We start from the raw sequence: 22,298 nt of genomic DNA, 5'->3' as shown, positions 1-22,298 counted from the left end.
CATCTAAACAAAAACAGAAGAAGCTCTTCTGCCTTTTGAAAGTCCACAAAAAATAATAACATGAATGTCTAAAAACCATTTGAGCCACTTAAGATTACCTAAGTAAGATTATTCCAGACAGGCGTTCACAGCAGGAATCCCAAACTGCTACCTGATCTTGTTATTTATTTATTTTGCTGTAACATGTGGATTCACATTGCCTGGATGAAATCAACATGGAAGCCCCTGAAAAGGTGCCAGATGGCAGCTCGCATTTTTCCTGAACATGTCTGTATGTTTCTGCATTGATGCAAAATTGAAATAGGTGTTGAGAAAAATAAAATAAAATAAAATAATATATATATATATGTGTGTGTGTGTGTGTGTGTGTGTGTGTGTGTGTGTGTGTATTATATACAGTATTTTTCCCACATAAAAGCCTTTGATTTTCTTAATTTCTTATAATCCAATGTGATTTACATTATATATACAATATATATATATATATATAATGTGTGTGTGTGTGTGTGTGTGTGTGTGTGTGTGTGTGTGTGTGTGTGTGTGTGTGTGTGTGTGTGTGTGTGTGTGTGTGTGTGTAACTTTCAGTACCAGTTCTTTTTTTCCATGGGCTCAAGCTGACCTTGTGGAGCTCTGAATGTGTGAAGCTCTGAATGTGTGTAGTAATTTGTCAGTTTATTTCAAAATTAAGCAGAACCGAATACGCTTGTGTGACTTTTCAGCACAGGTCTCCTCGACCAAATCCAAACCAAGCTGAGCTCCAGGAAATAGGAAAAAAAAAGTTCAGTGAAAAAAACACAAAGAACTGCAGGAATAGAAGGATGAAGCACAGCGGCAAAAGCTATAAAAGAGTTTCATGGTGCCTGCCTCGCCCTCGGGGGGGTTGTCAGAGAGGGATGAGGGTGTAGGGGGGGGAAGGGGCTCGTCTGCTCAGGAAGGTGGATATATTTACGAGACAAGCTGGAGTGGAGGTGAGAAATGCCCTTTGGGGTTCACATCAATGGTGTATGTCTGTGTTTCTGGGTTGAAGGTAAAGATGGAGAGATTTACAACAACAAAAGGTGAGGATGGAGGGGGTGGGGTTATTGATCCTCAGCATGGTTTGTACAGTTAAAGATGAAAAGTGTCTTTGAGAAAATATTGTGTGTCTGGAGGGAGAGGACCAACATCTCCTCCACTTCACACAATAGTTTGTGGTTTCTTTGTCTGCTGTTGGTATCTCTGGTCAGACAAACAGGCTGAACGCTGAACTTCTGGAAGGTCTCAGCCGTTTCAGATAATCTATAATTAATCCCTGTGCACAAATGCTTCCTTCTACTGATAAAGACCTGATCAAACAATTTCTTTGCAACACAGATTCATTGTGTTCCCCAAAGGTGGAGTTATAAATATATTAACTATATTCACAGTAAGTCAAGACTTCCAATGTGAAGATAATAACAGTAATTCAAGAGTTTGAATCTTGAAAATTAATTTGATTTGAACAAGTCGGCAAACTGTGAGTGATCATTGTTTCGGAGCACGTTGTCATCACTCCATCGTGGTTTTCACTTTTCTGACATCTGACTCGTCTCTTTCTCACTCTTCTCCAGATCAGGCGTGAAAGGTGAACCCTTATGAAGCATCTTCTTTCATTCATCTCTCATCTCCCTTTTCTTGATATCAGGTGGTTCTACCCTGAGGGGAGCCCCCTGGGCCTCCAGTGAAGGTTCCAGGAAAAAAATATATATTAACACGTACTTTGTTCAACTTTTCATTTCTTTCTATTCATTGAAATAATGGTATAATATAGGATTACTGACAGGATTTATTTGCCTTGACGCTAATCTCTAAGATGTAATGACTGGTTAGTTTGAGACATCTCAATTTTACTTAGTACAACAATAGTAATGCACCTTTGAATTACCCTTGATGGCTAAAATCATCAAACATCATTTAACACAGAGAAAACTCTGATTAACATTTGATATATGTAGAGATAAATTAATTCATAAACATTTTACATCTGCAAAATATATCAAATGAGTCAGTATGATTTAGACGTGTCTTTTTTATGTGTATATGTCTGAATTAGATGTGGAGTCTTGTTGTCCATACAACAAAATGCTGCTTCAATTTTATCAGATGACGTTTATGTACTTTGGAGTATTTGTATACAGAGTTGAGATGAGTAAAGCATCAAGCATTTCTTGAAGTGCTACCTTCAGGAAAAAACCTGTATTCATTTAGTGCTGGGTGATGAATATATCAGCCTCTAGAAAACAATAAAAGCTAAGAGTACGGCTATAAAAGAGTGTCTGCCTCTGTCCTACGTAGTTGCTCAATTGTTACAGATTACCATTTTAAACTACCTTAAAGCCTTTCATTGGTGATAATGTGTGTCCTGTGAGGTGAGATGAAGGCGTACTCTTTAAATCATTCAATGCAGGAAGCTCTGCGTCTGCCTCCAGCCTTGGCTGAAATGTCTTTTCTCACTATCAGACATTTAGTCAGACAATCCCATTACAGCTTTCAGCATTAAACTGCACATCCAGGCCAATTTTGGTGAGTAACTGCTCACTATCATACTTCAGTCTGCAGATGGGCTTTGGAGGGTCACTTTAAAAGGATAAAAAGGTCTCAGTTTAAAAATGTATATATAGTAAGATGGTAGGCCTGGAAGTTTCTGCACAAAAACAACAACAACCTTACAACAGATCAGGCTCCATAGATTCATTCACATTCTACCAAAATGTTTAAAATGTATGTGTTTGGATTATGGCTCATCCTACAAAGTATTTTTATATTCTTAGTAGTATCTTTACAAAGCTCCTCCTGAACAAAAGCATCGAACAATTTTTGAGTTGAGATATACTATCCTACATTTTTATAGTAAGGCAAAACGAGCAGAAAACAAATGAATGGCTGCTAGAGACTCACCAACTACAGATTGTAGTTTGCCGTTACTTCTTCTATAACCGAGGAAAAATAATCCTGTTATCACCAGTGCCCCCTACCATGACACACGAGAACTGCATGCCTTTTCAGGTAAAATCGGTGACGTTAATTGGAAAATAACTATATTATACACATCACTGCATAAATATAACCATTCAGTTTATTTCTTTTAAGCTATTATTTTAACCTATTAAGACATTAAGAAATTCCCTCAAAGCCCTCCTGAGATGACTCGTTTGTAACAATACAACGTCTTTCATCTCACAATTTTAAACATTGATCCCCATATACTCACCACCGTCTCCACAACAATTAAACCACAAAAATATCTCATTCCTTGCACTGAAGGAGTCTGGCCTGGAAAGGTGATAAAGTGAACCAACAAAAATATCAAACACTTTTCTACATAAGTCTGTTTTTCTCCTTTTTGATAGAGGGATTTAAAGGAGGAAGGAGATTGATGGAAGCAGCATTGCTTGGTTCTGAGGTGTTTTTTGCTGAGGAAGATCGGTGGTAGGTCACAGAGAAAGTGGGGGGTAAGGTGGGGTGGGGTAGGGTGGGGGTCTATTGGAGTCGAGCTGAGCCCTGCCGCGGGCTTGCTATTTCTAAGCTAAAGGTTTCCAGGAGCCAAAAATCAATGTTAATCTGAGGCCACCTGGGCGTGTAAACAAAACTATAATGAAACTATATAAACCCACTCACTCACAAACACACACACACACACACACACACACACACACACACACCCACACACACACACACACACACACACACACACACACACACACACACACACACACACACATACGCACACACGCACACACATACACAGATATATATATATATATATAGACTACAGAGAGCACAACAAATACACCTACACAAACACACACTGGCCAAGGATCACAAATACTGCAGGCGAGTTTTTTTCTTATTTTCTGTTCATACTGCTGAAGGCGAGCAGAGAGAGAATGACACATAAAGGGAGAACACAGACAATAAGAGAAGTATAAATGAAAACAAAGACAAAACAAAGAGCACAGGGAGATGATGAGTGAATACATTTTACAACAAATACGTTTGTCTGGTCAGACTCCTCCTGTCCCGGTGCCTCATAGTTGAACGTCAGACTCACACACTTCATGCTGGATTTGTGTCAAACAGGTAAAATCTGTGAGTACTAATTTCATCCTGCTGATCTGGGAGGTTCTTAGAAAGAGAATGTTCGGCAACCATGTGGCTCTTTTCACATGGCTTTTATCCATATTAAGATGACACCTATCTGATGAAAATGCTCCAACATACTTATTCTCTATATAGAAACACTAAGCTGTGGAATTACTTAAACAGTTTCCCATCTTATCATTGTTTAACGGTCCTATATTATGATTTTTTTTTAAATTAATGTCATTCAGCTGCCAGATGTCCAACTGCACTGTATTTCGAAAGTCTTGCCCCAAACTTATCAATGGTCCTCAATATCTTTGATTGAATATTGATCAAATCACTTTCGGTCCAGACACTTCGTTTAAAGGGTCTAGCCCCTGAGTTCCCTCTATCAACACTCCCCCCCACCCCCACAGGAGTTGTTTACATGCGTCACTTGAGCGTGTTTGTGCTACCGTCCGCTCACACTTACTCTAATGCTTCATAAACTTTCAGTAACTTCGTTGCTACGTATTTCCCTCTTATTTCTTTCATGGTCTTCACTCATTTTTCTTCACTCATTTTAACTGTTGATTAACTGTAAATAAAGGCTGAGGCTGTTTGTTGAAGAGCACTGTAGTTGGTTTGGATACAAGCAACTCTTAAATCGCTTAAAAGAGTTAAAGCTGCTTTCATTCATTAAAAACAGACAAAAACAGACAAAAAAACACCTGACTGAAGATGACCTAACCAAACCAAATACTAGCTGACTTCAACAGCTTGTGAAGACCTTTCAATGTCTAGCTCTGAGCCAGTTCATTATCACACACTGCTACCTTAGTCTGAACACAAACTCCACCTTGAGGATGACCACGCCCATATCCGGGGAGAGGACATGACTTAATATGGCTCAGGATATGTCAATCACTCTGTAAATCCCTCCCTTTATCACGTCAAGACGGGAGCTTTGAACAAATGGATCGTTATGATGCTGTCCTGCCAAAAATTTCAGAAATTATTTGATGCATGAAGGATTTGTTTTCCAGACTCAAGGAGTTGGTTGGGTTAGTGAGGAGCATGTATATGTAGAGACCTGAAAAAATGTTTTTCATAATAGGACCCCTGTTATTGCTGACTCAGTAGGAATTTTGTATCTCCATATTAATACTGCAGCTTTAACCTGTAGTGGCATGGGTAGAGACCAGGACAATAGACCCGATTATATTGTGTTTTTAGTTTCCAATGCAGGACTTCCATGGTTTGACTTGGGGGGTGCATTTAACATGTAGCAATATAAACATCGCTTAAATGTGTGTCAGGGTTAAATCTGAAATTATTTGCAGGTTTCCCTGCAGAGGATTGCATAATAATATGATAATTGTGATTCACTTCAGCTGTTGGTGAGACAGTCAGGTCAGAATATTTCATTCAAAAGTAGTGGAGCTGCTGAGATCAGCTTGTTTTCAAGGCTATGAAAACCAACAGTGGTGAGAGACTGATATGGGAGAGGAATACTCTGTCAAATATAAAGGCTCCTTGGACGAGGTGGATATAGCGAGATGGACATAAAAGAGAGAGAAAACAAAGAGAGGTCAGTCCATATCAGATGCAACCCTCTGGCTAATGTCTAGTTCAGTTATAGAATGCCTTTCTACAAACACATACATACACATTAATGCACACCTTGCAGCAGCATGAAGCTGAAACATTAAGCTCCGCTGCATAAAACAAGGAACAAAATGCATCCATTAAGCAGAGAGAATACCATTCACTGGTATTTGTGAACAGGTGTGATAATCTTCGCTCATTTTCCGGTCTTCATTTCATCAACGCAAAGAAATTCCAATCTAGGAGGAAGCTGCTATCAAAGCATTTGACTGAATCAAGACCTGTTTTCAAACAAAGGAACATTTCACCACTCAAAATTCAGATGAAGAGGTCAAGAGAAGTAAATTTGTCCAAGCACTCCAAAGCGAGAAAAAATATCTCTTGATGTATTTGTGGAAAGAAATGTGTGTTTGCTCTTTCATTTTCAGACAGTTTTGGAGCAGCAACAAGTGGATATTAGGGGAATACAAAGCAATAAAATAAAATTCAGCTCTAAACACATCTCTCAAATATGATCTTAACTGAATGTCTTCTCATCACAACACATCAGATCACATTTTGATTTTATACTGCTTTTTGACTTTGCTTTGATGCAACGATTTTCTCCATAATCCTTCTGTGTTTCCCAAAATGTTATGTCACATTAGATCGTGCGACCGTATGCAGTGTAAGACTGCACACCATTATATTTTAGAACAGTATACATTTCTGAGTTTGAGATCCCACTATCCACGTGAATCACATATTATGTTATGTTACGTCAAAATAACGTCATTTTCCAGGTTATGTTGTGTTATGTCAAGTTATATTTTGTCATGTAGTTTCATTAACATGTAACATACTGATGTAAATGATTGAATACAATAGTACATTAAATGTCTGTCTCTAACTTTATGCTTTATATTTAACATTATGTAAAGTCCCACTGACAGAAGAGACTGAAAGCGTTAGCTCAACTCACTGGGCGGGGGCATCATGGAGGTGTACACCTTGGGATCGATAGTTCCCATAGGTGGTGGCAGCAGTGGGTTGGTGAAGCTTCGTAGCGGGTGTGTGGGTCGCACACAGGCTGTGGGGATGGTCCGACTGCTCACAGCTTGTGCTTCCTCAGCAGCGACTGCGGCCACTGCAACAGGAACTCCTGGGACCGGGCCGACCCCTGGAACCAGCTCCACGGCTGTGGCCGAGGAACCGGCCAGGAGGGCGGGGGCCTGTGGCGGCGGAGACTGCTGCTGGAGAAGAGGATTGGTGGAGGAGTCTGAAGGCATTGCTGATGTAGAAGGAGGGGATGAAGGGATGAATGAAGTCCGAGCAAAGTGGTGAAGAGTTTGGAAAAGATGTGAAATGTGAGGATGGGATTAGAGGACAGAGGACAGAAAAAATAGTCTGTTAATAGGAAAAACATGTCTAGAAAAGAGAGATTCAACGTTCCACTGTTCACTTCACGAATACAAGAAGGCAACGGGACCCACAATGTCCTTTATACAGGAACTGAGGTGCAGTAAAGTCTAGATGTCATGTCCTACACTTAGATTCACAACATTATAAAGGTTTGTAGAATATGTCCTGTACACAAAATACATCTTTCAGACTGCATGTTGTTGAATAAGAGATTGTTCTTTCATGTAGTGTCGTGAATTTTTAAAATAAACATCCCGATGTGGATGAGTGAATACCAACATAATTGGTGTATGGAATGGTGATATTTGTCTAAAATCTTTGTGTTTTCTGTTTTCCTCATTTCTTTAAAACCAGTTCATTTCTTCACGAAGGGACCCCGCGTTCTGCCATGTTTGCGGTTTTGTTCAGTGTCTTGGCATTTCTTTGTTGGCTCAAAGTCTTCACGCTGAGAGGTGTTTTAGTTTTATTCTGTCAGACTAAATATGAGAGAAAAAAGAAGTAGAAAGAAAGATTATTGCCCAGAAAAGAAAAGCACCAGACTGCCTGCAGAAACACAGTCTAATGTGATATAAGGAATAAAAGTACATCTAACTGTAGAAACATATATACTGCCAGTCTGATCAGAGCAAACATGGAGAGAGTCAATACATGTAGAGTTGCTGTGTGTTCATTAAATATAGGAGACAAGAGGAAGACATGAGAGGCAAGGCGGCAAGAGAAAATATGAGTTACTTACAATTTACTGACTTGTTTAAGGGCTAAAAATGTTGGCACTGCCACCAATAAACAGCAGGGATAAAATGAATTGAATTTAAAGGAATTTGGTTGTATTTGTAGATGATGTAGATCTCAATAAAACAACATGGTCGCGATAACATCACCACAGGAAACAGGTGGAGATGCTGTGGCATTAAAAAACAAAGCGGTTTTGTGTGTGTGTGTGTGTGTGTGTGTGTGTGTGTGTGTGTGTGTGTGTGTGTGTGTGTGTGTGTGTGTGTGTGTGTGTGTGTGTGTGTGTGTGTGTGTGTGTGTGTCTGTGTGTGTGTGTGTGTGTATGTGTGTGTGTGTGTGTGTTGGGCGGGTGTTGATGCACCTGATAACGGCCCACACTAGGTGGGAGCAGAGTGCTAGAATCGTGACTGAAAGGTTTACACATCATTGAACACGTCTTTTGTTGGTACAGTCAACCCTTGGTTTTCAAACATAATCCGTTCCAGAGGGCTGTTCGAATAGTGAGTTGTTCGAAATCCGAAACTATTTTTCCCATTATAATTAATGTAAATAATTTTAATCCATTCCAAGTCTAAAAAACAACTTTTTCTATTTTTCTTTTACTGTTTTACACCATAAACTGCACCGTATACTATTTACCATAAATAAAAAGGGGTAGATACAGACACTGTGTTTTATTTTAATTAAAGATATCCTATCGAACTTTGAACACGAATGCGCTACGAAGGAAGCATCATGGGCATTCGAGTTCACTCTGCTCCCAAGTGAGTCGCGTTCAGGTACACTCGGCTTCTTTCGGTTTGGTCGAGAGACGAATTTTGGTCGAGTTCAGAGACGTAAAATTCTCTGATTTTCTGGTCGAAAACCGATTTGGTCGAGAACAGACGCATTTGAAAACCGAGGTTTGACTGTATTGTCATAAATTAAATGTAGTTTGAGGAAGCTACTCATATATTTTTGACAGATTGGACATTTTCTCAATGGAATTGACTCTGAAGACAAGATAAATCTACTGGGACATAGATGCAGTTATCCATTCCATCCTTTGTTCTTATTGGCTCTCTAAGGACAATCTGAGCTGAGACCAGGAGACTTCTCTGTGGTGAGTGGACCAGTACGGCTGTGTGAGTAGACCAGTACGGCTGTGTGATCTTTACATGATTCATCATGGAGGAACACTGGAGTATGAAGACCAGTTGAGATTGATATACAGTAAAGTGTAAGCTTTAGACTTAGTTTCTAGGCCTAAAGTGTAGGATTAGAAACGAACACAGTCTTCAGAATTCATCGTTAAAATATTTACTATAGGGTATTTTCTGACTTTGACTGCTTTAGTTTTGAAATGCTGACTGCAGTTTTTTTTATGTTATAGTAGCTCAGTCTTGGGCAGGGGACCGGAGGGTCGCCGGTTCAAGACCCATTTGGACCAAAATTGTCAGTGTGTGTAATGGCAGATGGAGACATTCCAGTTTAACTCCAGAGTACTACTGAGGTACCCTTGAGCAAGGCATCGTCCCCCAACAACTCCTTCTTAGGGCGCACCATGAAGGAGCTGCCCACCACTCTACCATCACCCTCTCCCTAATTGCATGCCTACAGGCCACCTTGTTTGTGTGTGTGTGTGTGTGTGTGTGTGTGTGTGTGTGTGTGTGTGTGTGTGTGTGTGTGTGTGTGTGTGTGTGTGGAGGGGCCTGTATATATACATGTGTGAAAGTAGAAAAGACCGAGAATAGAAAAAATAATTTCCCGAAGGGAACAAAAAAAACAAAAAAAATCCTTCTTTCTTCCTGGATTTTGTGTCAACAAGGTTATCTTGTAATTTGTGAATGAATGTAATTTTAAAACTGAAAATCTCCTTATACTTCTATATATGTTTTGTGTTTATATATATATATATATATATATATATATATATATATATATATATATATATATAGATAGATAGATAGATAGATAGATAGATAGATAGATAGATAGATAGATAGATAGATAGATAGATATGTCAGTTTAACACATTAATTAGATTAATTACGCTGCAAATTAACGCGCTATAAAAATTAACACAATTAATCGTGAGTGGCAAGTCAATGCATAAGCATTTTAAATTTGGCCCATTAAGGGACCCGTAGGCTGCAGTGACGTCACTTCCTACCTGCCCCACTAGTCAAAAGCAGAGTGACTGACAACAGAGACGGATGCGACACAGGAGAGCTAGGCAAGCCCACTGGGACCTTTGGACGGAAAGTTTATTTATAAAAAGAACAAAAACGCAGTGATTTGTACCTTTTGTAAAAGAGAATTTTCATATCACCGAAGCAGCTCCAGCCTAACGTATCATTTAAATGCAAAACATGTCAAGGACACAGAGTTGAACGTTATCTTGCCATTTTAAAGGTAAAGCCTGTTGGCATCTTACAATTGATGTGCCTTATTTAGAGGCATGTTATACTATTCATTTTGAATTGCTGTATTGAGTCAGCTTTAGTATTCATTTTGATTGAGAGTCTGCTTATGTGCCTATTTGAGACTCAGCCTTATTTTATTTCTGAATTTTAATTATTTGATTTAACTGTATTTGTATTGCATTTTTGAGAAATGCACCTGACCTAATTGGTTTGCTGATGTGATGTGCTTGGCCTTTTTTCTTTTGAATTTCATTTATAAAGCATATTTAACCAATAAAAATGTGGATTTCAAATCTTCTCTTCTTGGTTTATTCGATTGATTCGTCATCCACTACAATTTCGTAATGTCCTAGAATTCAAATTCTTTATTTGGGGGCCTTTAGCAGGTATGACATTAAAATGTGATTAATTAGATTAATTAATTACAAATCCTGTAATTAATTAGATAATTTTTTTAATCACCTGACAGTACTAATAATATATATATATATATATATATATATATATATATATATATATATATATATGTGTGTGTGTGTGTGTGTGTGTGTGTGTGTGTGTGTGTGTGTGTGTGTGTGTGTGTGTGTGTGTGTGTGTGTGTGTGTATATATATATATATATATATATATCCAGCTAAGATGAGTAGGCACATGGATCAATATATGAGCGGGGCACAGAAAGGAGTTGGTAGTAACACCAGGGGAGCCAAGCACCAGCTACTGGTGGACAGAGCAGTACACAGAGACTGTAAGAATAGGGACAACAATCAGCCATCTCCTCTACATGGATGACATCAAGTTGTATGCCAGGAATGAGCGAGAAATTGACTCACTGATCCACACCACCAGGATCTACAACGACGACATAGGGATGTCATTCGGATTAGACAAGTGCTGCCGGATGGTATCAAGAAGAGGCAAGATGATCAGAACTGAAGGGGTCAACTTACCAGGGGGCAGGATAGAAGACATCAAGGACAGCTACAAATACCTTGGAATCCCACAGGCTAATGGCAACCATGAGGAGGTCGCAAGGAAGTCATCCACAGCCAAATACCTCCAGAGAGTAAGGCAAGTCCTGAGAAGTCAGCTGAATGGTAAGAACAAGGTCCGAGCTGCCTGTCATCAGATACCCCGCTGGGATCATAAGCTGGCCAAAGGAGGAGATAGAAGCAACAGACATCAAGACGAGAAAGCTCCTCACCATGCATGGAGGGTTTCACCCCAAGTCCAGCATCCTGAGGCTGTACACTAAGCGGAAAGAGGGAGGCCGAGGACTAGTGAGCATCAGGGACACTGTCCAGGACGAGACATCAAAAATCCAAGAGTATATCAGGAAGATGGCCCCAACAGATGAACTGCTCAGTGATGCCTTAGACAGCAGAAACCTGAGGAGGAAGAGGAGGAGGGGGAGACAACATGGAGGGACAAGCCCCTACACGGCATGTACCACCGTCAGATAGAGGAAGTGGCCGATATCAAGAAGACCTACCAACGGCTGAATAAAGCTAAGTACAAGGGCAATAGAGGCCAATATCTACCACAGCAGATCTGACCCAAGGTGCAGGCTATGTAAAGAAGCCCCAGAGTCAGTCCAGCATGTGGTAGCAGGGTGTAAGATGCTCACCAGCTCAGCATACATGGAAAGGCACAACCAAGTAGCTGTGATAGTGTACAGGAACATCTGTACCCAGCATGGACTAGAAGTACCCAAATCCCAATGGGACATACCACCGAAGGTGGTTGAGAACGGCAAGGCTAAGATCCTGTGGGACTTCAGCTTCCAGACCGACAAACAGCTACTGGCTAACAAACCGGACATAGTGGTGATGGACAAAGAGCAGAAGAGAGCAGTGGTGATAGATGTGGCGATTCCAGCTGATGCCAACATCAGGAAGAAGGAACACGAAAAGATTGAGAAATATCAAGGGTTGAAAGAACAGCTGGAACAGATGTGGAAGGTCAAGGTTAATGTGGTCCCCGTGGTAGCAGGAGCACTTGGGGCAGTGACCCCCAAACTGGAAGAGTGGCTCCAGCAGATTCCTGGAACAATATCTGAAGCCTCAGTCCAGAAGAGCGCAGTCCTAGGAACAGCTAAGATACTGTGCAGAACCCTCAGACTCCCAGGCCTCTGGTAGAGGACCCGAGCTTGAGGATGACACACATGTACCACCCTACAAGGATGAGAGGGACATTTTATTATATATATATATATATATATATATATATATATATATATATATATATATATATATATATATATATATATATATATATATATATATATATATATAGCTCCTCACCATGCATGGAGGGTTTCACTCCAAGTCCAGCATCCTGAGGCTGTACACTAAGCGGAAAGAGGGAGGCCGAGGACTAGTGAGCATCAGCGCCACTGTCCAGGATGAGACATCAAAAATCCAAGAGTACATCAGGAAGATGGCCCCAACAGATGAACTGCTCAGTGAATGCCTTAGACAGCAGAAGCCTGAGGAGGAAAAGGAGGAGGAGGAGACAACATGGAGGGACAAGCCCCTACACGGCATGTACCACCGTCAGATAGAGGAAGTGGCTGATATCAAGAAGACCTACCAATGGCTGAATAAAGCTGGACTGACAGACAGCACAGAGGCACTGATCATGGCAGCACAAGAACAGGCCCTAAGTACAAGGGCAATAGAGGCCAAGATCTACCACAGTAGATCTGACCCAAGGTGCAGGCTATGTAAAGAAGCCCCAGAGTCAGTCCAGCATGTGGTAGCAGGGTGTAAGATGCTCGCCAGCTCAGCATACATGGAAAGGCACAACCAAGTAGCTGTGATAGTGTACAGGAACATCTGTACCCGGTATGGACTAGAAGTACCCAAATCCCAATGGGACATACCACCGAAGGTGGTTGAGAACGGCAAGGCTAAGATCCTGTGGGACTTCAGCTTCCAGACCGACAAACAGCTACTGGCTAACAAACCGGACATTGTGGTGATGGACAACAAGCAGAAGATAGCAGTGGTGATAGATGTGGCGATTCCAGCTGACGCCAACATCAGGAAGAAGGAACACGAAAAGATTGAGAAGTACCAAGGGTTGAAAGAACAGCTGGAACAGATGTGGAAGGTTAAGGTTAATGTGGTCCCCGTGGTAGTAGGAGCACTTGGGGCAGTGACCCCCAAACTGGAAGAGTGGCTCCAGCAGATTCCTGGAACAACATCTGAAGCCTCAGTCCAGAAGAGCGCAGTCCTAGGAACAGCTAAGATACTGCGCAGAACCCTCAGACTCCCAGGCCTCTGGTAGAGGACCCGAGCTTGAGGATGACACACAGATACCACCCCACAAGGGTGAGAGGGACTTTTTTTTTTTTTTTAATATATATATACAGTATTTAAAAATTATTCAATCTTTAACTCAATAAATCACGAGGTCATATTTTAAAGAAAGTTGTGTATCCTGGAAAATAGTCACATTTGTTGTTGCCGACATACAAACAGTAAGCATAACAGAGGAGACTACTGTCCACACTTCACTCATATGCTATCTGCAGGATGTTGGTACACATCCGCACCAAATTGTGGCAGCATTACCTCTGTGGCAAGACATGCAAATGGAAGTAGTTGCATCTGTATTTAATGCTAAATGATACAATAAATAATGTTTTCTATTGATAAAAAAATAGAATTAACTTGTACAATTTGGCATCACCTTACATATATTGTAAATTCCAATACTGTAATATTGGGCTATGGGAATAGAGTGTAATGTAATAAAAATCTGGACACATTTTGAAAAACACAGAGGAGTGAACAAACTAAAAACAGTCTCTTTCCACTCATCTCCTCTCCTCCTATTTGAGAATAGCTCTCATCTCCATCCCAACAGTGATGAGAGGCTCTGAATCACACTGCTAAATGACCCCTCAGTGGGGCTTTCTCTTACCCCGACTGGTTGTAAATGAGTACTGATGTGTTTTCTGAGCTCAAACTAGTGCAGCGCCTCACAGTTCAGACACAGACAAAGAAACAAGATTGTCTAAAGAGAGTCTGAATATATTTTTTCTTTCAATGTAGTTTTATGATTTCTAACAAAGGGATCATTTAACCATAATCTGTGTTGAGCATCTTGCCCATAGCCAGAGGAGACCCCTATGCCACAAAGGGGATAAGCAGCTGAAGAGGAGATGATTACAATCATCTTATCTTCAAGATGGATGGAAAGGTCTTTAGTCGTATAGTTCATATGTACATTCATTTGCTCATTCATTCATTCATTCATTCATTCAGACACATTGCCAGAGCATCGCAGCGCTCCTATGTACACATGCATGTTGAATTTCTCTTTGACACAAGACAAGGTTTTATGCGGTACTGCCTCTACTTTTCTTGACTTTACTCACCTTTGAATGAATGAATGAATGAATGCATGAATGTTTTATTTTAATTTTGTACATTTAGTAGTAAAACAACAAAATAGACTGAACAGAAGAACAAACCAAGACCAATAAAAGTAGACAAAACAACAATAACAAAAGTCAAAGCAATGATTCCCACACGTCAAAAAAGGAGTAGGGTGAAGCATAAATGTATTTATTTCTACCATTTCTCAACTTAACTTAATCAACTTAATGATTTCATATTTTCTACTACTTTATAATTCAAATATTTATGAACATGCACTCCTCGCCACTCCTCGCCCAGTTTTGTTCTTTTTGGGATTACCACTTGGTAAAAGCATGTGGTACCTTTTCTATTTTGTTTGTTTGTTTTGGATCACTGTGTTATATTTGCTTGTTTGTTTGTTTATTGTTATAATTTATAATTAGCTGAGCATGTATTAAAAGTTCTCATTCCTGTATTTGATGGTTTATGAAAGGATATTATCATCTAATAGAAAATGAGCTCCGGAGAAGTACCTTAATCCAAACAGAGTCTGGAACATTGAGTGGAAATGTGGCCAGTAATGCAGAAGATTATTTGCGGGGGAATAAATCGAGCATTCAGTTTTTCCTCTTCAAAATGATGTTGCTTTTATGCTTTTCTCTGAGTTTAAAGCTGCGTTCAGACTTCAGGCAAATCAGATTCCAATCAGATTCCCTTTCATATCTGATTTTTAGGGCTGACTGTCCAAATGCAATCTGGCTCTGTTCAGACTGGGCTACATTGTTGACCGATCTGACAGTTGTTTTTTTTTATAAAAAAAACAAAACAATGGTTGCCATAGCAATGATGTTGGGACAGAGGTGTCCTTCTGCAAAATCGGATTTCTTGTTGTATGTCCATTCAGACTACAAAAAGAGACATCCGCTCCCAATCTGGATGAGCTAAAAATCAGATTTTGGCTGTCAGTCTGAACACAGCCTAAATGTCCTCCATTACAATCCGATTGTATTGTTTGAATGTCAAAGAAGCCATGTGTAATATATATCCATGAATCTCCTAGCCAGATGTCAGAAAAGTTTAACTAGATCCATCTGGAGCAAAGAGGATCTTTATTCTGCCCAAGGGTACAGTTAACGTCAGCAACCAGCAAATCTCTGTGAGACTTTAATGAAGGATCAAGATAAATCTTCTGTCTTGATCACAGTCCATTAATTAGATAAATTGTTGATGTAAAAATAACAAACCTTCTTCTTTTAGACACAACAGGCTGCAGATGATTTGTCTCCACCAGTAACGCATCACATATTAAAATATTAATCAGAGAAACTTCAAACTTTGTTGTTATCTATGACTGTGTTCCGTCTCTTCATTGATGCTCGTATATAAGATTTATACTGAGTAAAATATTCAAATCCCAGACTTCATGTTTTTATGACAGTTCATTCAAAAGAAATATTCTAATGTTTTGTGCATCGTTTAGAGAGATTTTTCTCAAAATTCAGCCTGACATGTTTGACATCTTTAGAAACTGTGATCCCAACGAGAGTTCAATGTGTTTGAATAAAGTAGAGACCAAAAACATAAACTGAATTCACCAGAGTCAAATCAGGCACTGACAGAGTGATGCTGTAGATATCGCAATAAATTATTGCAGAACAACACGTGTCAAACTAAACCTCAACATTATTTTATGTGTCCCGCAAGAGCATTAAAGGTCAGAGTGTCTAAAAATAAATAGGTCAAAAGTGTGCTTTGACCAACACTACATTTCCCACAATGCAATAATTCAGCCCATTTTAACTCCGACAAAAACGTTTTGAACAAAGTTAATGTCCTAACTTGTGTTTGATGTTATTTTTCTCTATTCATTGATAGTTTGATCCTTGATTGATGGAGTTCTGTGGGTTATATAACCTGACAAATTAAAATGATTTATGTTATAACAGAGAAACAAACAAACATGTTTTTTCTCTGTAACTGTAATGCTTGTAGCTTGAATAAGTAATAAATTCAGTTATTTAACATTAAGGACTAGTTACATTTACATCTACTAGTGGAGCTCATTGCCTCAGTGTTTCTGTGCTGTAAAGTTTATGTCATCTTCTTTATCTGCCTCTCTTTACTGAGCTGTTCCCCCACTGCGCCCTTAGTTCTGCCTGCAGTGATCAGTACTCCTGGTGTGTCTGTTAATTCAATGATGCTGAAGTTTCTCCTTGTCTCTCAGCTGTTGGTAAATTACTAATACAAGCCAACCAGGAAAACGCCAATTACTGAATTGCTGCACCCAATCATATCATTTAACATTTAGCTCAAAAGAAAAGGAAGTGCAAGGAGGACAAAGTGGAGAGGAGAACCTGTGTTGATGTATACAGTAGCAATGTAAATAGCGTTGTATCCCCACCTATATATTTGAACAACAAAGTTCCATCTCTGCAAAACCACATCCATTTTTTTGTTTTGGTCACATTGAACTTCACAAGGGGACAGCAGTTTGTTCCAGTGGGTGATTTTAGCATGTCAACATAAGTGTGACATAGCAGCATCAAGATCTAGTGTGATGTCTAACACGAGCTTTGAGCAGTGCTTTGTACAGATTAGATTATCATAGATTATCATTGATTTAACTGTCCTGTTGCTCTCATCCTCAAATGGATTGATAATGAGCTCCAGAACAACTCAAACCAGTTTTAAGACAGGTGTGATTTATTTTATTTCTTGAGTTAGTTAAATACACTATCACAGATGTTACAAAAGCAAACCAGGGCACCTTCATTGTCCAGGGAATAAAGTTTTGCATTCAAAATCTATTTGGATGGGGCTTTGTGACTTTCCACTACAGTATGTCTCATCAGTTTAATGAACGTGGATCATGTTCAAGTTAAGGGCTGTGTATTGAGTGTGTATCACATCAGAATCACAATTCAGCATACTATGAAACGTTGTTGAGATGAAAAAAAACAACAACGGAAATTTCATGAGGTCCACCTTAACTCTCCGTGCTGAACTGAACTCATACATGTTGGTCATGGATATCCCCTCACTGCAAGAAGACCAAAAGAGATGCACTGCAAAACCCAATGCCAAGGAGGATAAAGCAAACTTAGTTCTTTTAAAGGCTGTGGAATGGATGGCTGCTGAAGATATACCCTTCAACAAGTTTAAAAGTATCATTGAACTTATGCGTGACATTGGTCTACCTGATGTGGATCTCTTTAAGCAGCAAAACATGCATTATGACTCGTACGTTACAGAAAGCCTACTTTTTGATAGTTTGGCCGAAGTCGCAGAAAAAGAGTTAATAGAAAAATGCAGGCATCTCAGGCATTAAGCATCCTTGCAGACGAATCACCAGACGTAACAAATGTAAAGAGGTTAGTTCTCTATGCTCAAATAATTTACTCTGATACAACATTTCTAACATTTTGATGAAAAATAATATGTAATTTATTCTTTTTTTCTTTTTACTTAACAAACAGTTATGACATTATTAATAATATCATTAAAAACTAAACAAACTTAATTTTAAGTTTGTACTATTGGCTAAACTCAATCCTTGCACACAGTTTTTTACCGTATATTCTGTTATTACTTTTGGGATGCATAAATGTCATGTTGGGATGCACACATTTTTGTTGCAGTGCATCCCAGGGATGCACTACTTTTTTGAGCTAAAATGAACTCTGCATTGGGCCAACATCCATTGTGTGTCTCTGCCTTAGCTGTATGTCCATAACATTCACAGTGGTGTTATTACAGTACCTGGTGTGTATCCTCTGTCCACTGTCAGACTGGGAAAAGGCATCGGTCTGAGGCTGAACTTGTTGTGGGTGAAGCCGCAGGAAGGTGAAGGCAGGATTCCAGGGTACTGAGAGGAGTCTAGGGCTGGCACAGGGATGGCACTGACCACCGCTGTCACAAAAATAAAGAAAATAAATTGTATTGAATAAATCATAAACCAAAAGCAGATATCAAAGGTGTCACAGAGGGTTACTGGCAGGGACGCCTCAGTAATAGACAGAAAAAAGTGTGTGTGTGTGTGTGTGTGTGTGTGTGTGTGTGTGTGTGTGTGTGTGTGTGTGTGTGTGTGTGTGTGTGTGTGTGTGTGTGTGTGTGTTTTTGTATACTAGTCTGATCCCTGAAGGGATATTAAGAGCATTGTATAGGTAGTAATTCTTCTAACGCAAAAATATACAGTGTATATATATATATATATATATATATATATATATATATATATATATATATATATATATATATATATAGTGTTTTGTTTGTCTCAAAGCCAGTCACAGTTCTGTCTGTCCTGTTGTAGGAATAGTTTGAACTTCTTGGAAATGTTTTATGTTTACATGTGTAAGTTAAGTGAAGGTAGATGAGACGATCAATAGCACTTTAACGTCTGCACTAAATATTGAGCTGTGGCCAGCAGGAGGTAAGTGTAGCGTGGATTGAAAGCACAGCAGCAACAGGCTGGCAGAACACCCCCCACCCCACCCCAGCCTGTCCGAAAGTGAAAACTATTGAGGTTGTGACTTCCTTCAGCCCTACAGTCACCGTTAGGTTACCAGGCAACTAGCAGGAACAAAGACGTCGTTCCATCAGTGTCACAGTTGAAATGAATAACCGTGTCAGTCACTGGTGTGTTGTTTCATGGATTGATGACAGTATTGGATAAAACTGAACCTCATTGTATTTCCCATTTTCTGTAAGTGAAAAATAAATAAATGTTATTTTGTTATTTATTTTTCACTGCGGGGATTAATCCAGTATATAGAATAAAATAAATAAGTAAGTAAATAAATAAATAAAACTGAAACACATTGTATTTCCCATTTTCTGTACGTGAAAAAAAAAAAAAAAGTACTGTAATGTGCGGTAAAGCTTATGAAGCCATGCACGGGGCTCATCAGGCTTCCAATGCCCTCATTACATGATTTAATTCTTTCTTATTATATTTCAAAAATATCCAAATCACAAAAATAAACCTAAAAGATCAGATTTTAATCCCAGACCTCATTGTTACTGAGAAGAAAATGTTTTCAAGCTTTATTTTAGTTTATCTTCTCCTTCTTATATTAAATTACTATGTCAGACCTGCAGGTTTTACATGTTGACTGCTGCATTTAAAATATTCCGGATGTAGCTGAACCTGTCTAAAGAATTATCCCTAATTCATCCCCTGTGTGAAACATTTCTGCAAGGCTTTTCCAAACGGAAGGAGGTGCATCCTGATTTTGGTCTGAATTCTGATCAATACCAGTACTCACTGGTGAGTATTGATGATTTGGATGTTGTGATCACCAGCTTTCGGAGGTGTGTGTTTGTCAGTATGTGTATGTGTGTGTGTGTGTGTGTGTGTGTGTGTGTGTGTGTGTGTGTGTGTGTGTGTGTGTATGTGATCATTTAAAGAAAAGCTGGATTTGATTACAGCAGTGGGATGTCCAAAGATGAGTCAGTCTAATCAATATTGGTATTGACTGGAAGTATTGATGGGTTTGGTGCAGTGAGGCAATGTGTTACAGGTTAATGGATGTGTGTGTGTCAGGAAGCGGGGGGGCAGATAATTCATCCATCCATCCATCCATCCATCCATCCATCCATCAATCAATTTTCTTGTAGATCAACCGAGCAAATCAAAAATGCTTTTGGACTGAAATTACTGATAAATCTTAGAATAAACTAAAAATGAAGAAAGTAAGAAAGGACAAAGACAGACAAATAAAGGAAAAACAGAAAAACAAAGACATTTATAAGACAAATGAAACAACAAGATAGAAATGGCACATCACCAAAAACAGTTGGTGATGGGATCAATGGATTACAGGTAGTTTTCTGATGGACAAGTCGGTGCTAAGTGACCTTTGTGTCACTTTGCCCTAAAAAAGACCAATGAAGCAATATTTGCCCTGCTGCTAAAAGGCTCCATTGTTAATTAAATGGAAAATACTATTAAAATGTACTGTTTTAATCATCAGAATGTTTCACTATAACTTTTAAATAATAGGTTTGCATCAAAAGTCCGCACAGGAAAAAAAGGATGACAATTATTTATTGATTTCTTTTGTCAGGCCAAAGATTTTTTTTTTAAATTTCATTGTCAATTAAAAATATAAAAGCAACTGAAGTAAAAATATTCAATGATCCATATGAAAATAACAGCTTTCACCGTGGAGGAATATATTCTGAACTTTTACATTTAAATGCAGTAAAGAAAAAAAAATTCTGACAGCAACGAGAAACACATCTGCAGCTCAGATGGAAAGAAGAGAGAGAGAACAAATTCTTCTGACTGAACGATGACATCAGGATAAAATAAAATGAATGATATGAGCTGTAAAACATGAGAAACCAAAGGGGATAGAATACATCAGAGTGAAGGACGTGTGCGTGTCGACACAGAAAGCCTGAAGCCTTTTCTTCTTGTACCTCCTCCACCCTACACACACACACACACACACACACACACACACACACACACACACGCACACACGCACACACACACACACTCACACATACAGGGATACACACGCACATACGCATTTAAAACAAACAAACAGAAAGACAGGTCACATGTACGGAAATAAATATCAAACCCGCTCAGTCATACTCTTAAAAAAAGAGCCTGTAAACCTGGTTTGTCTCCTGCTCATATAAAAACATTACCACAACAACTACAACACCAACAATGAAGACAATAAAAACAGCAAAAACATTTCAATAAATTGAGAAAAATACCCAAAATAACAGCAATAACTACCGCTGCATCGCCAAACAGCCCTTCTTACCACGATTAACAGTTTTACAGCGGGGAAAATTTTATGCTGAGGAAAACAGCTTTAAAGTGAGAACCGGTGCACAGGAAGCAACGCAGGAGTTACGGCAGGATAGGAAATACTTATTAAACCCACGTCAGTGTAAACCCATCCCATAGTAATATGAAATATGATATACGAACAGGTCAACCGCACAATAGTCATATTTTCCTGTGCAAGACTTTCTCCAGAGGGAGGTCAGGAGTTAAGGGTTCATTGTGCTGTACTTACACAGAGATTCATGACCCCGGTCACACACTGTCATTTAACACTCAACAAGAGTTCACACAACTGTATTTCTGTTTTTTTTCTCTTCCCTGTTCCCCTTTGCTCGTCCTTCTCTCCTCATTTGCTCTCCCTCTCCTGTGTCCCCTGAGTCAATCTGAAGGAAGATACAGGATAATTATCTGCGTGAGAAAGTGACTGTGACAGCTTTTTTTTCTCCAGTGTTCCCTCCTTTCTCTTCTGTCTTGCTTGAAAGACTTTTTTTTAATCTTAAACTCTCAGAAAAAATGGGAGGCAGCTAGATAAACCGCTGACACTCTGACTCCTCACTGCTGCAGACAAATCATGTGATGTACCATATGCAATGAACAATAACATTTAGTACAAATTAGAGTACAATCTATGTGATCCTGGATGAAGAATTTCCCACATATGAAACACGTTATATGTGATTAATTCATATAATTCACTATATTGACCCTGTTGTCGTTGCAACCTGTGTCTAACATCACACTAATGTTATGCACAGGTTGACTCCAAATGATTATTCAATGAATTTGGACCATTAGCAAGTTAATACAAAACAAAAATAAGAATTGAAAAACAATGAAATAAACTCTTTGATAACACTTCATTTTGAAGAATAGAGTCAGTCTTTATAACCAT

General features: G+C 39.2%; 1 protein-coding gene across 1 annotated transcript in view; it reads right to left on the bottom strand.

Annotated features, from left to right (window-relative positions):
- Positions 1 to 22,298, bottom strand: part of dcc (DCC netrin 1 receptor) — a 248,505-nt gene that overhangs the window by 18,498 nt on the left and 207,709 nt on the right. Inside the window, exons 26-27 of the mRNA XM_068335320.1 lie at positions 18,355 to 18,504; positions 6,650 to 6,958 (exon numbers count right to left, since the gene is read on the bottom strand). Coding sequence (XP_068191421.1) covers positions 6,650 to 6,958; positions 18,355 to 18,504 — 459 coding nt within the window. The remainder of the gene's footprint in view (positions 1 to 6,649; positions 6,959 to 18,354; positions 18,505 to 22,298) is intronic.

Source organism: Antennarius striatus, chromosome 15, assembly GCF_040054535.1.
Source record: "Antennarius striatus isolate MH-2024 chromosome 15, ASM4005453v1, whole genome shotgun sequence".
Classification (NCBI taxonomy): Eukaryota; Metazoa; Chordata; class Actinopteri; order Lophiiformes; family Antennariidae; genus Antennarius; species Antennarius striatus.
The sequence above is the reverse complement of the archived record's forward strand: the minus strand, read 5'-3'. Positions and strand labels throughout refer to the sequence as shown.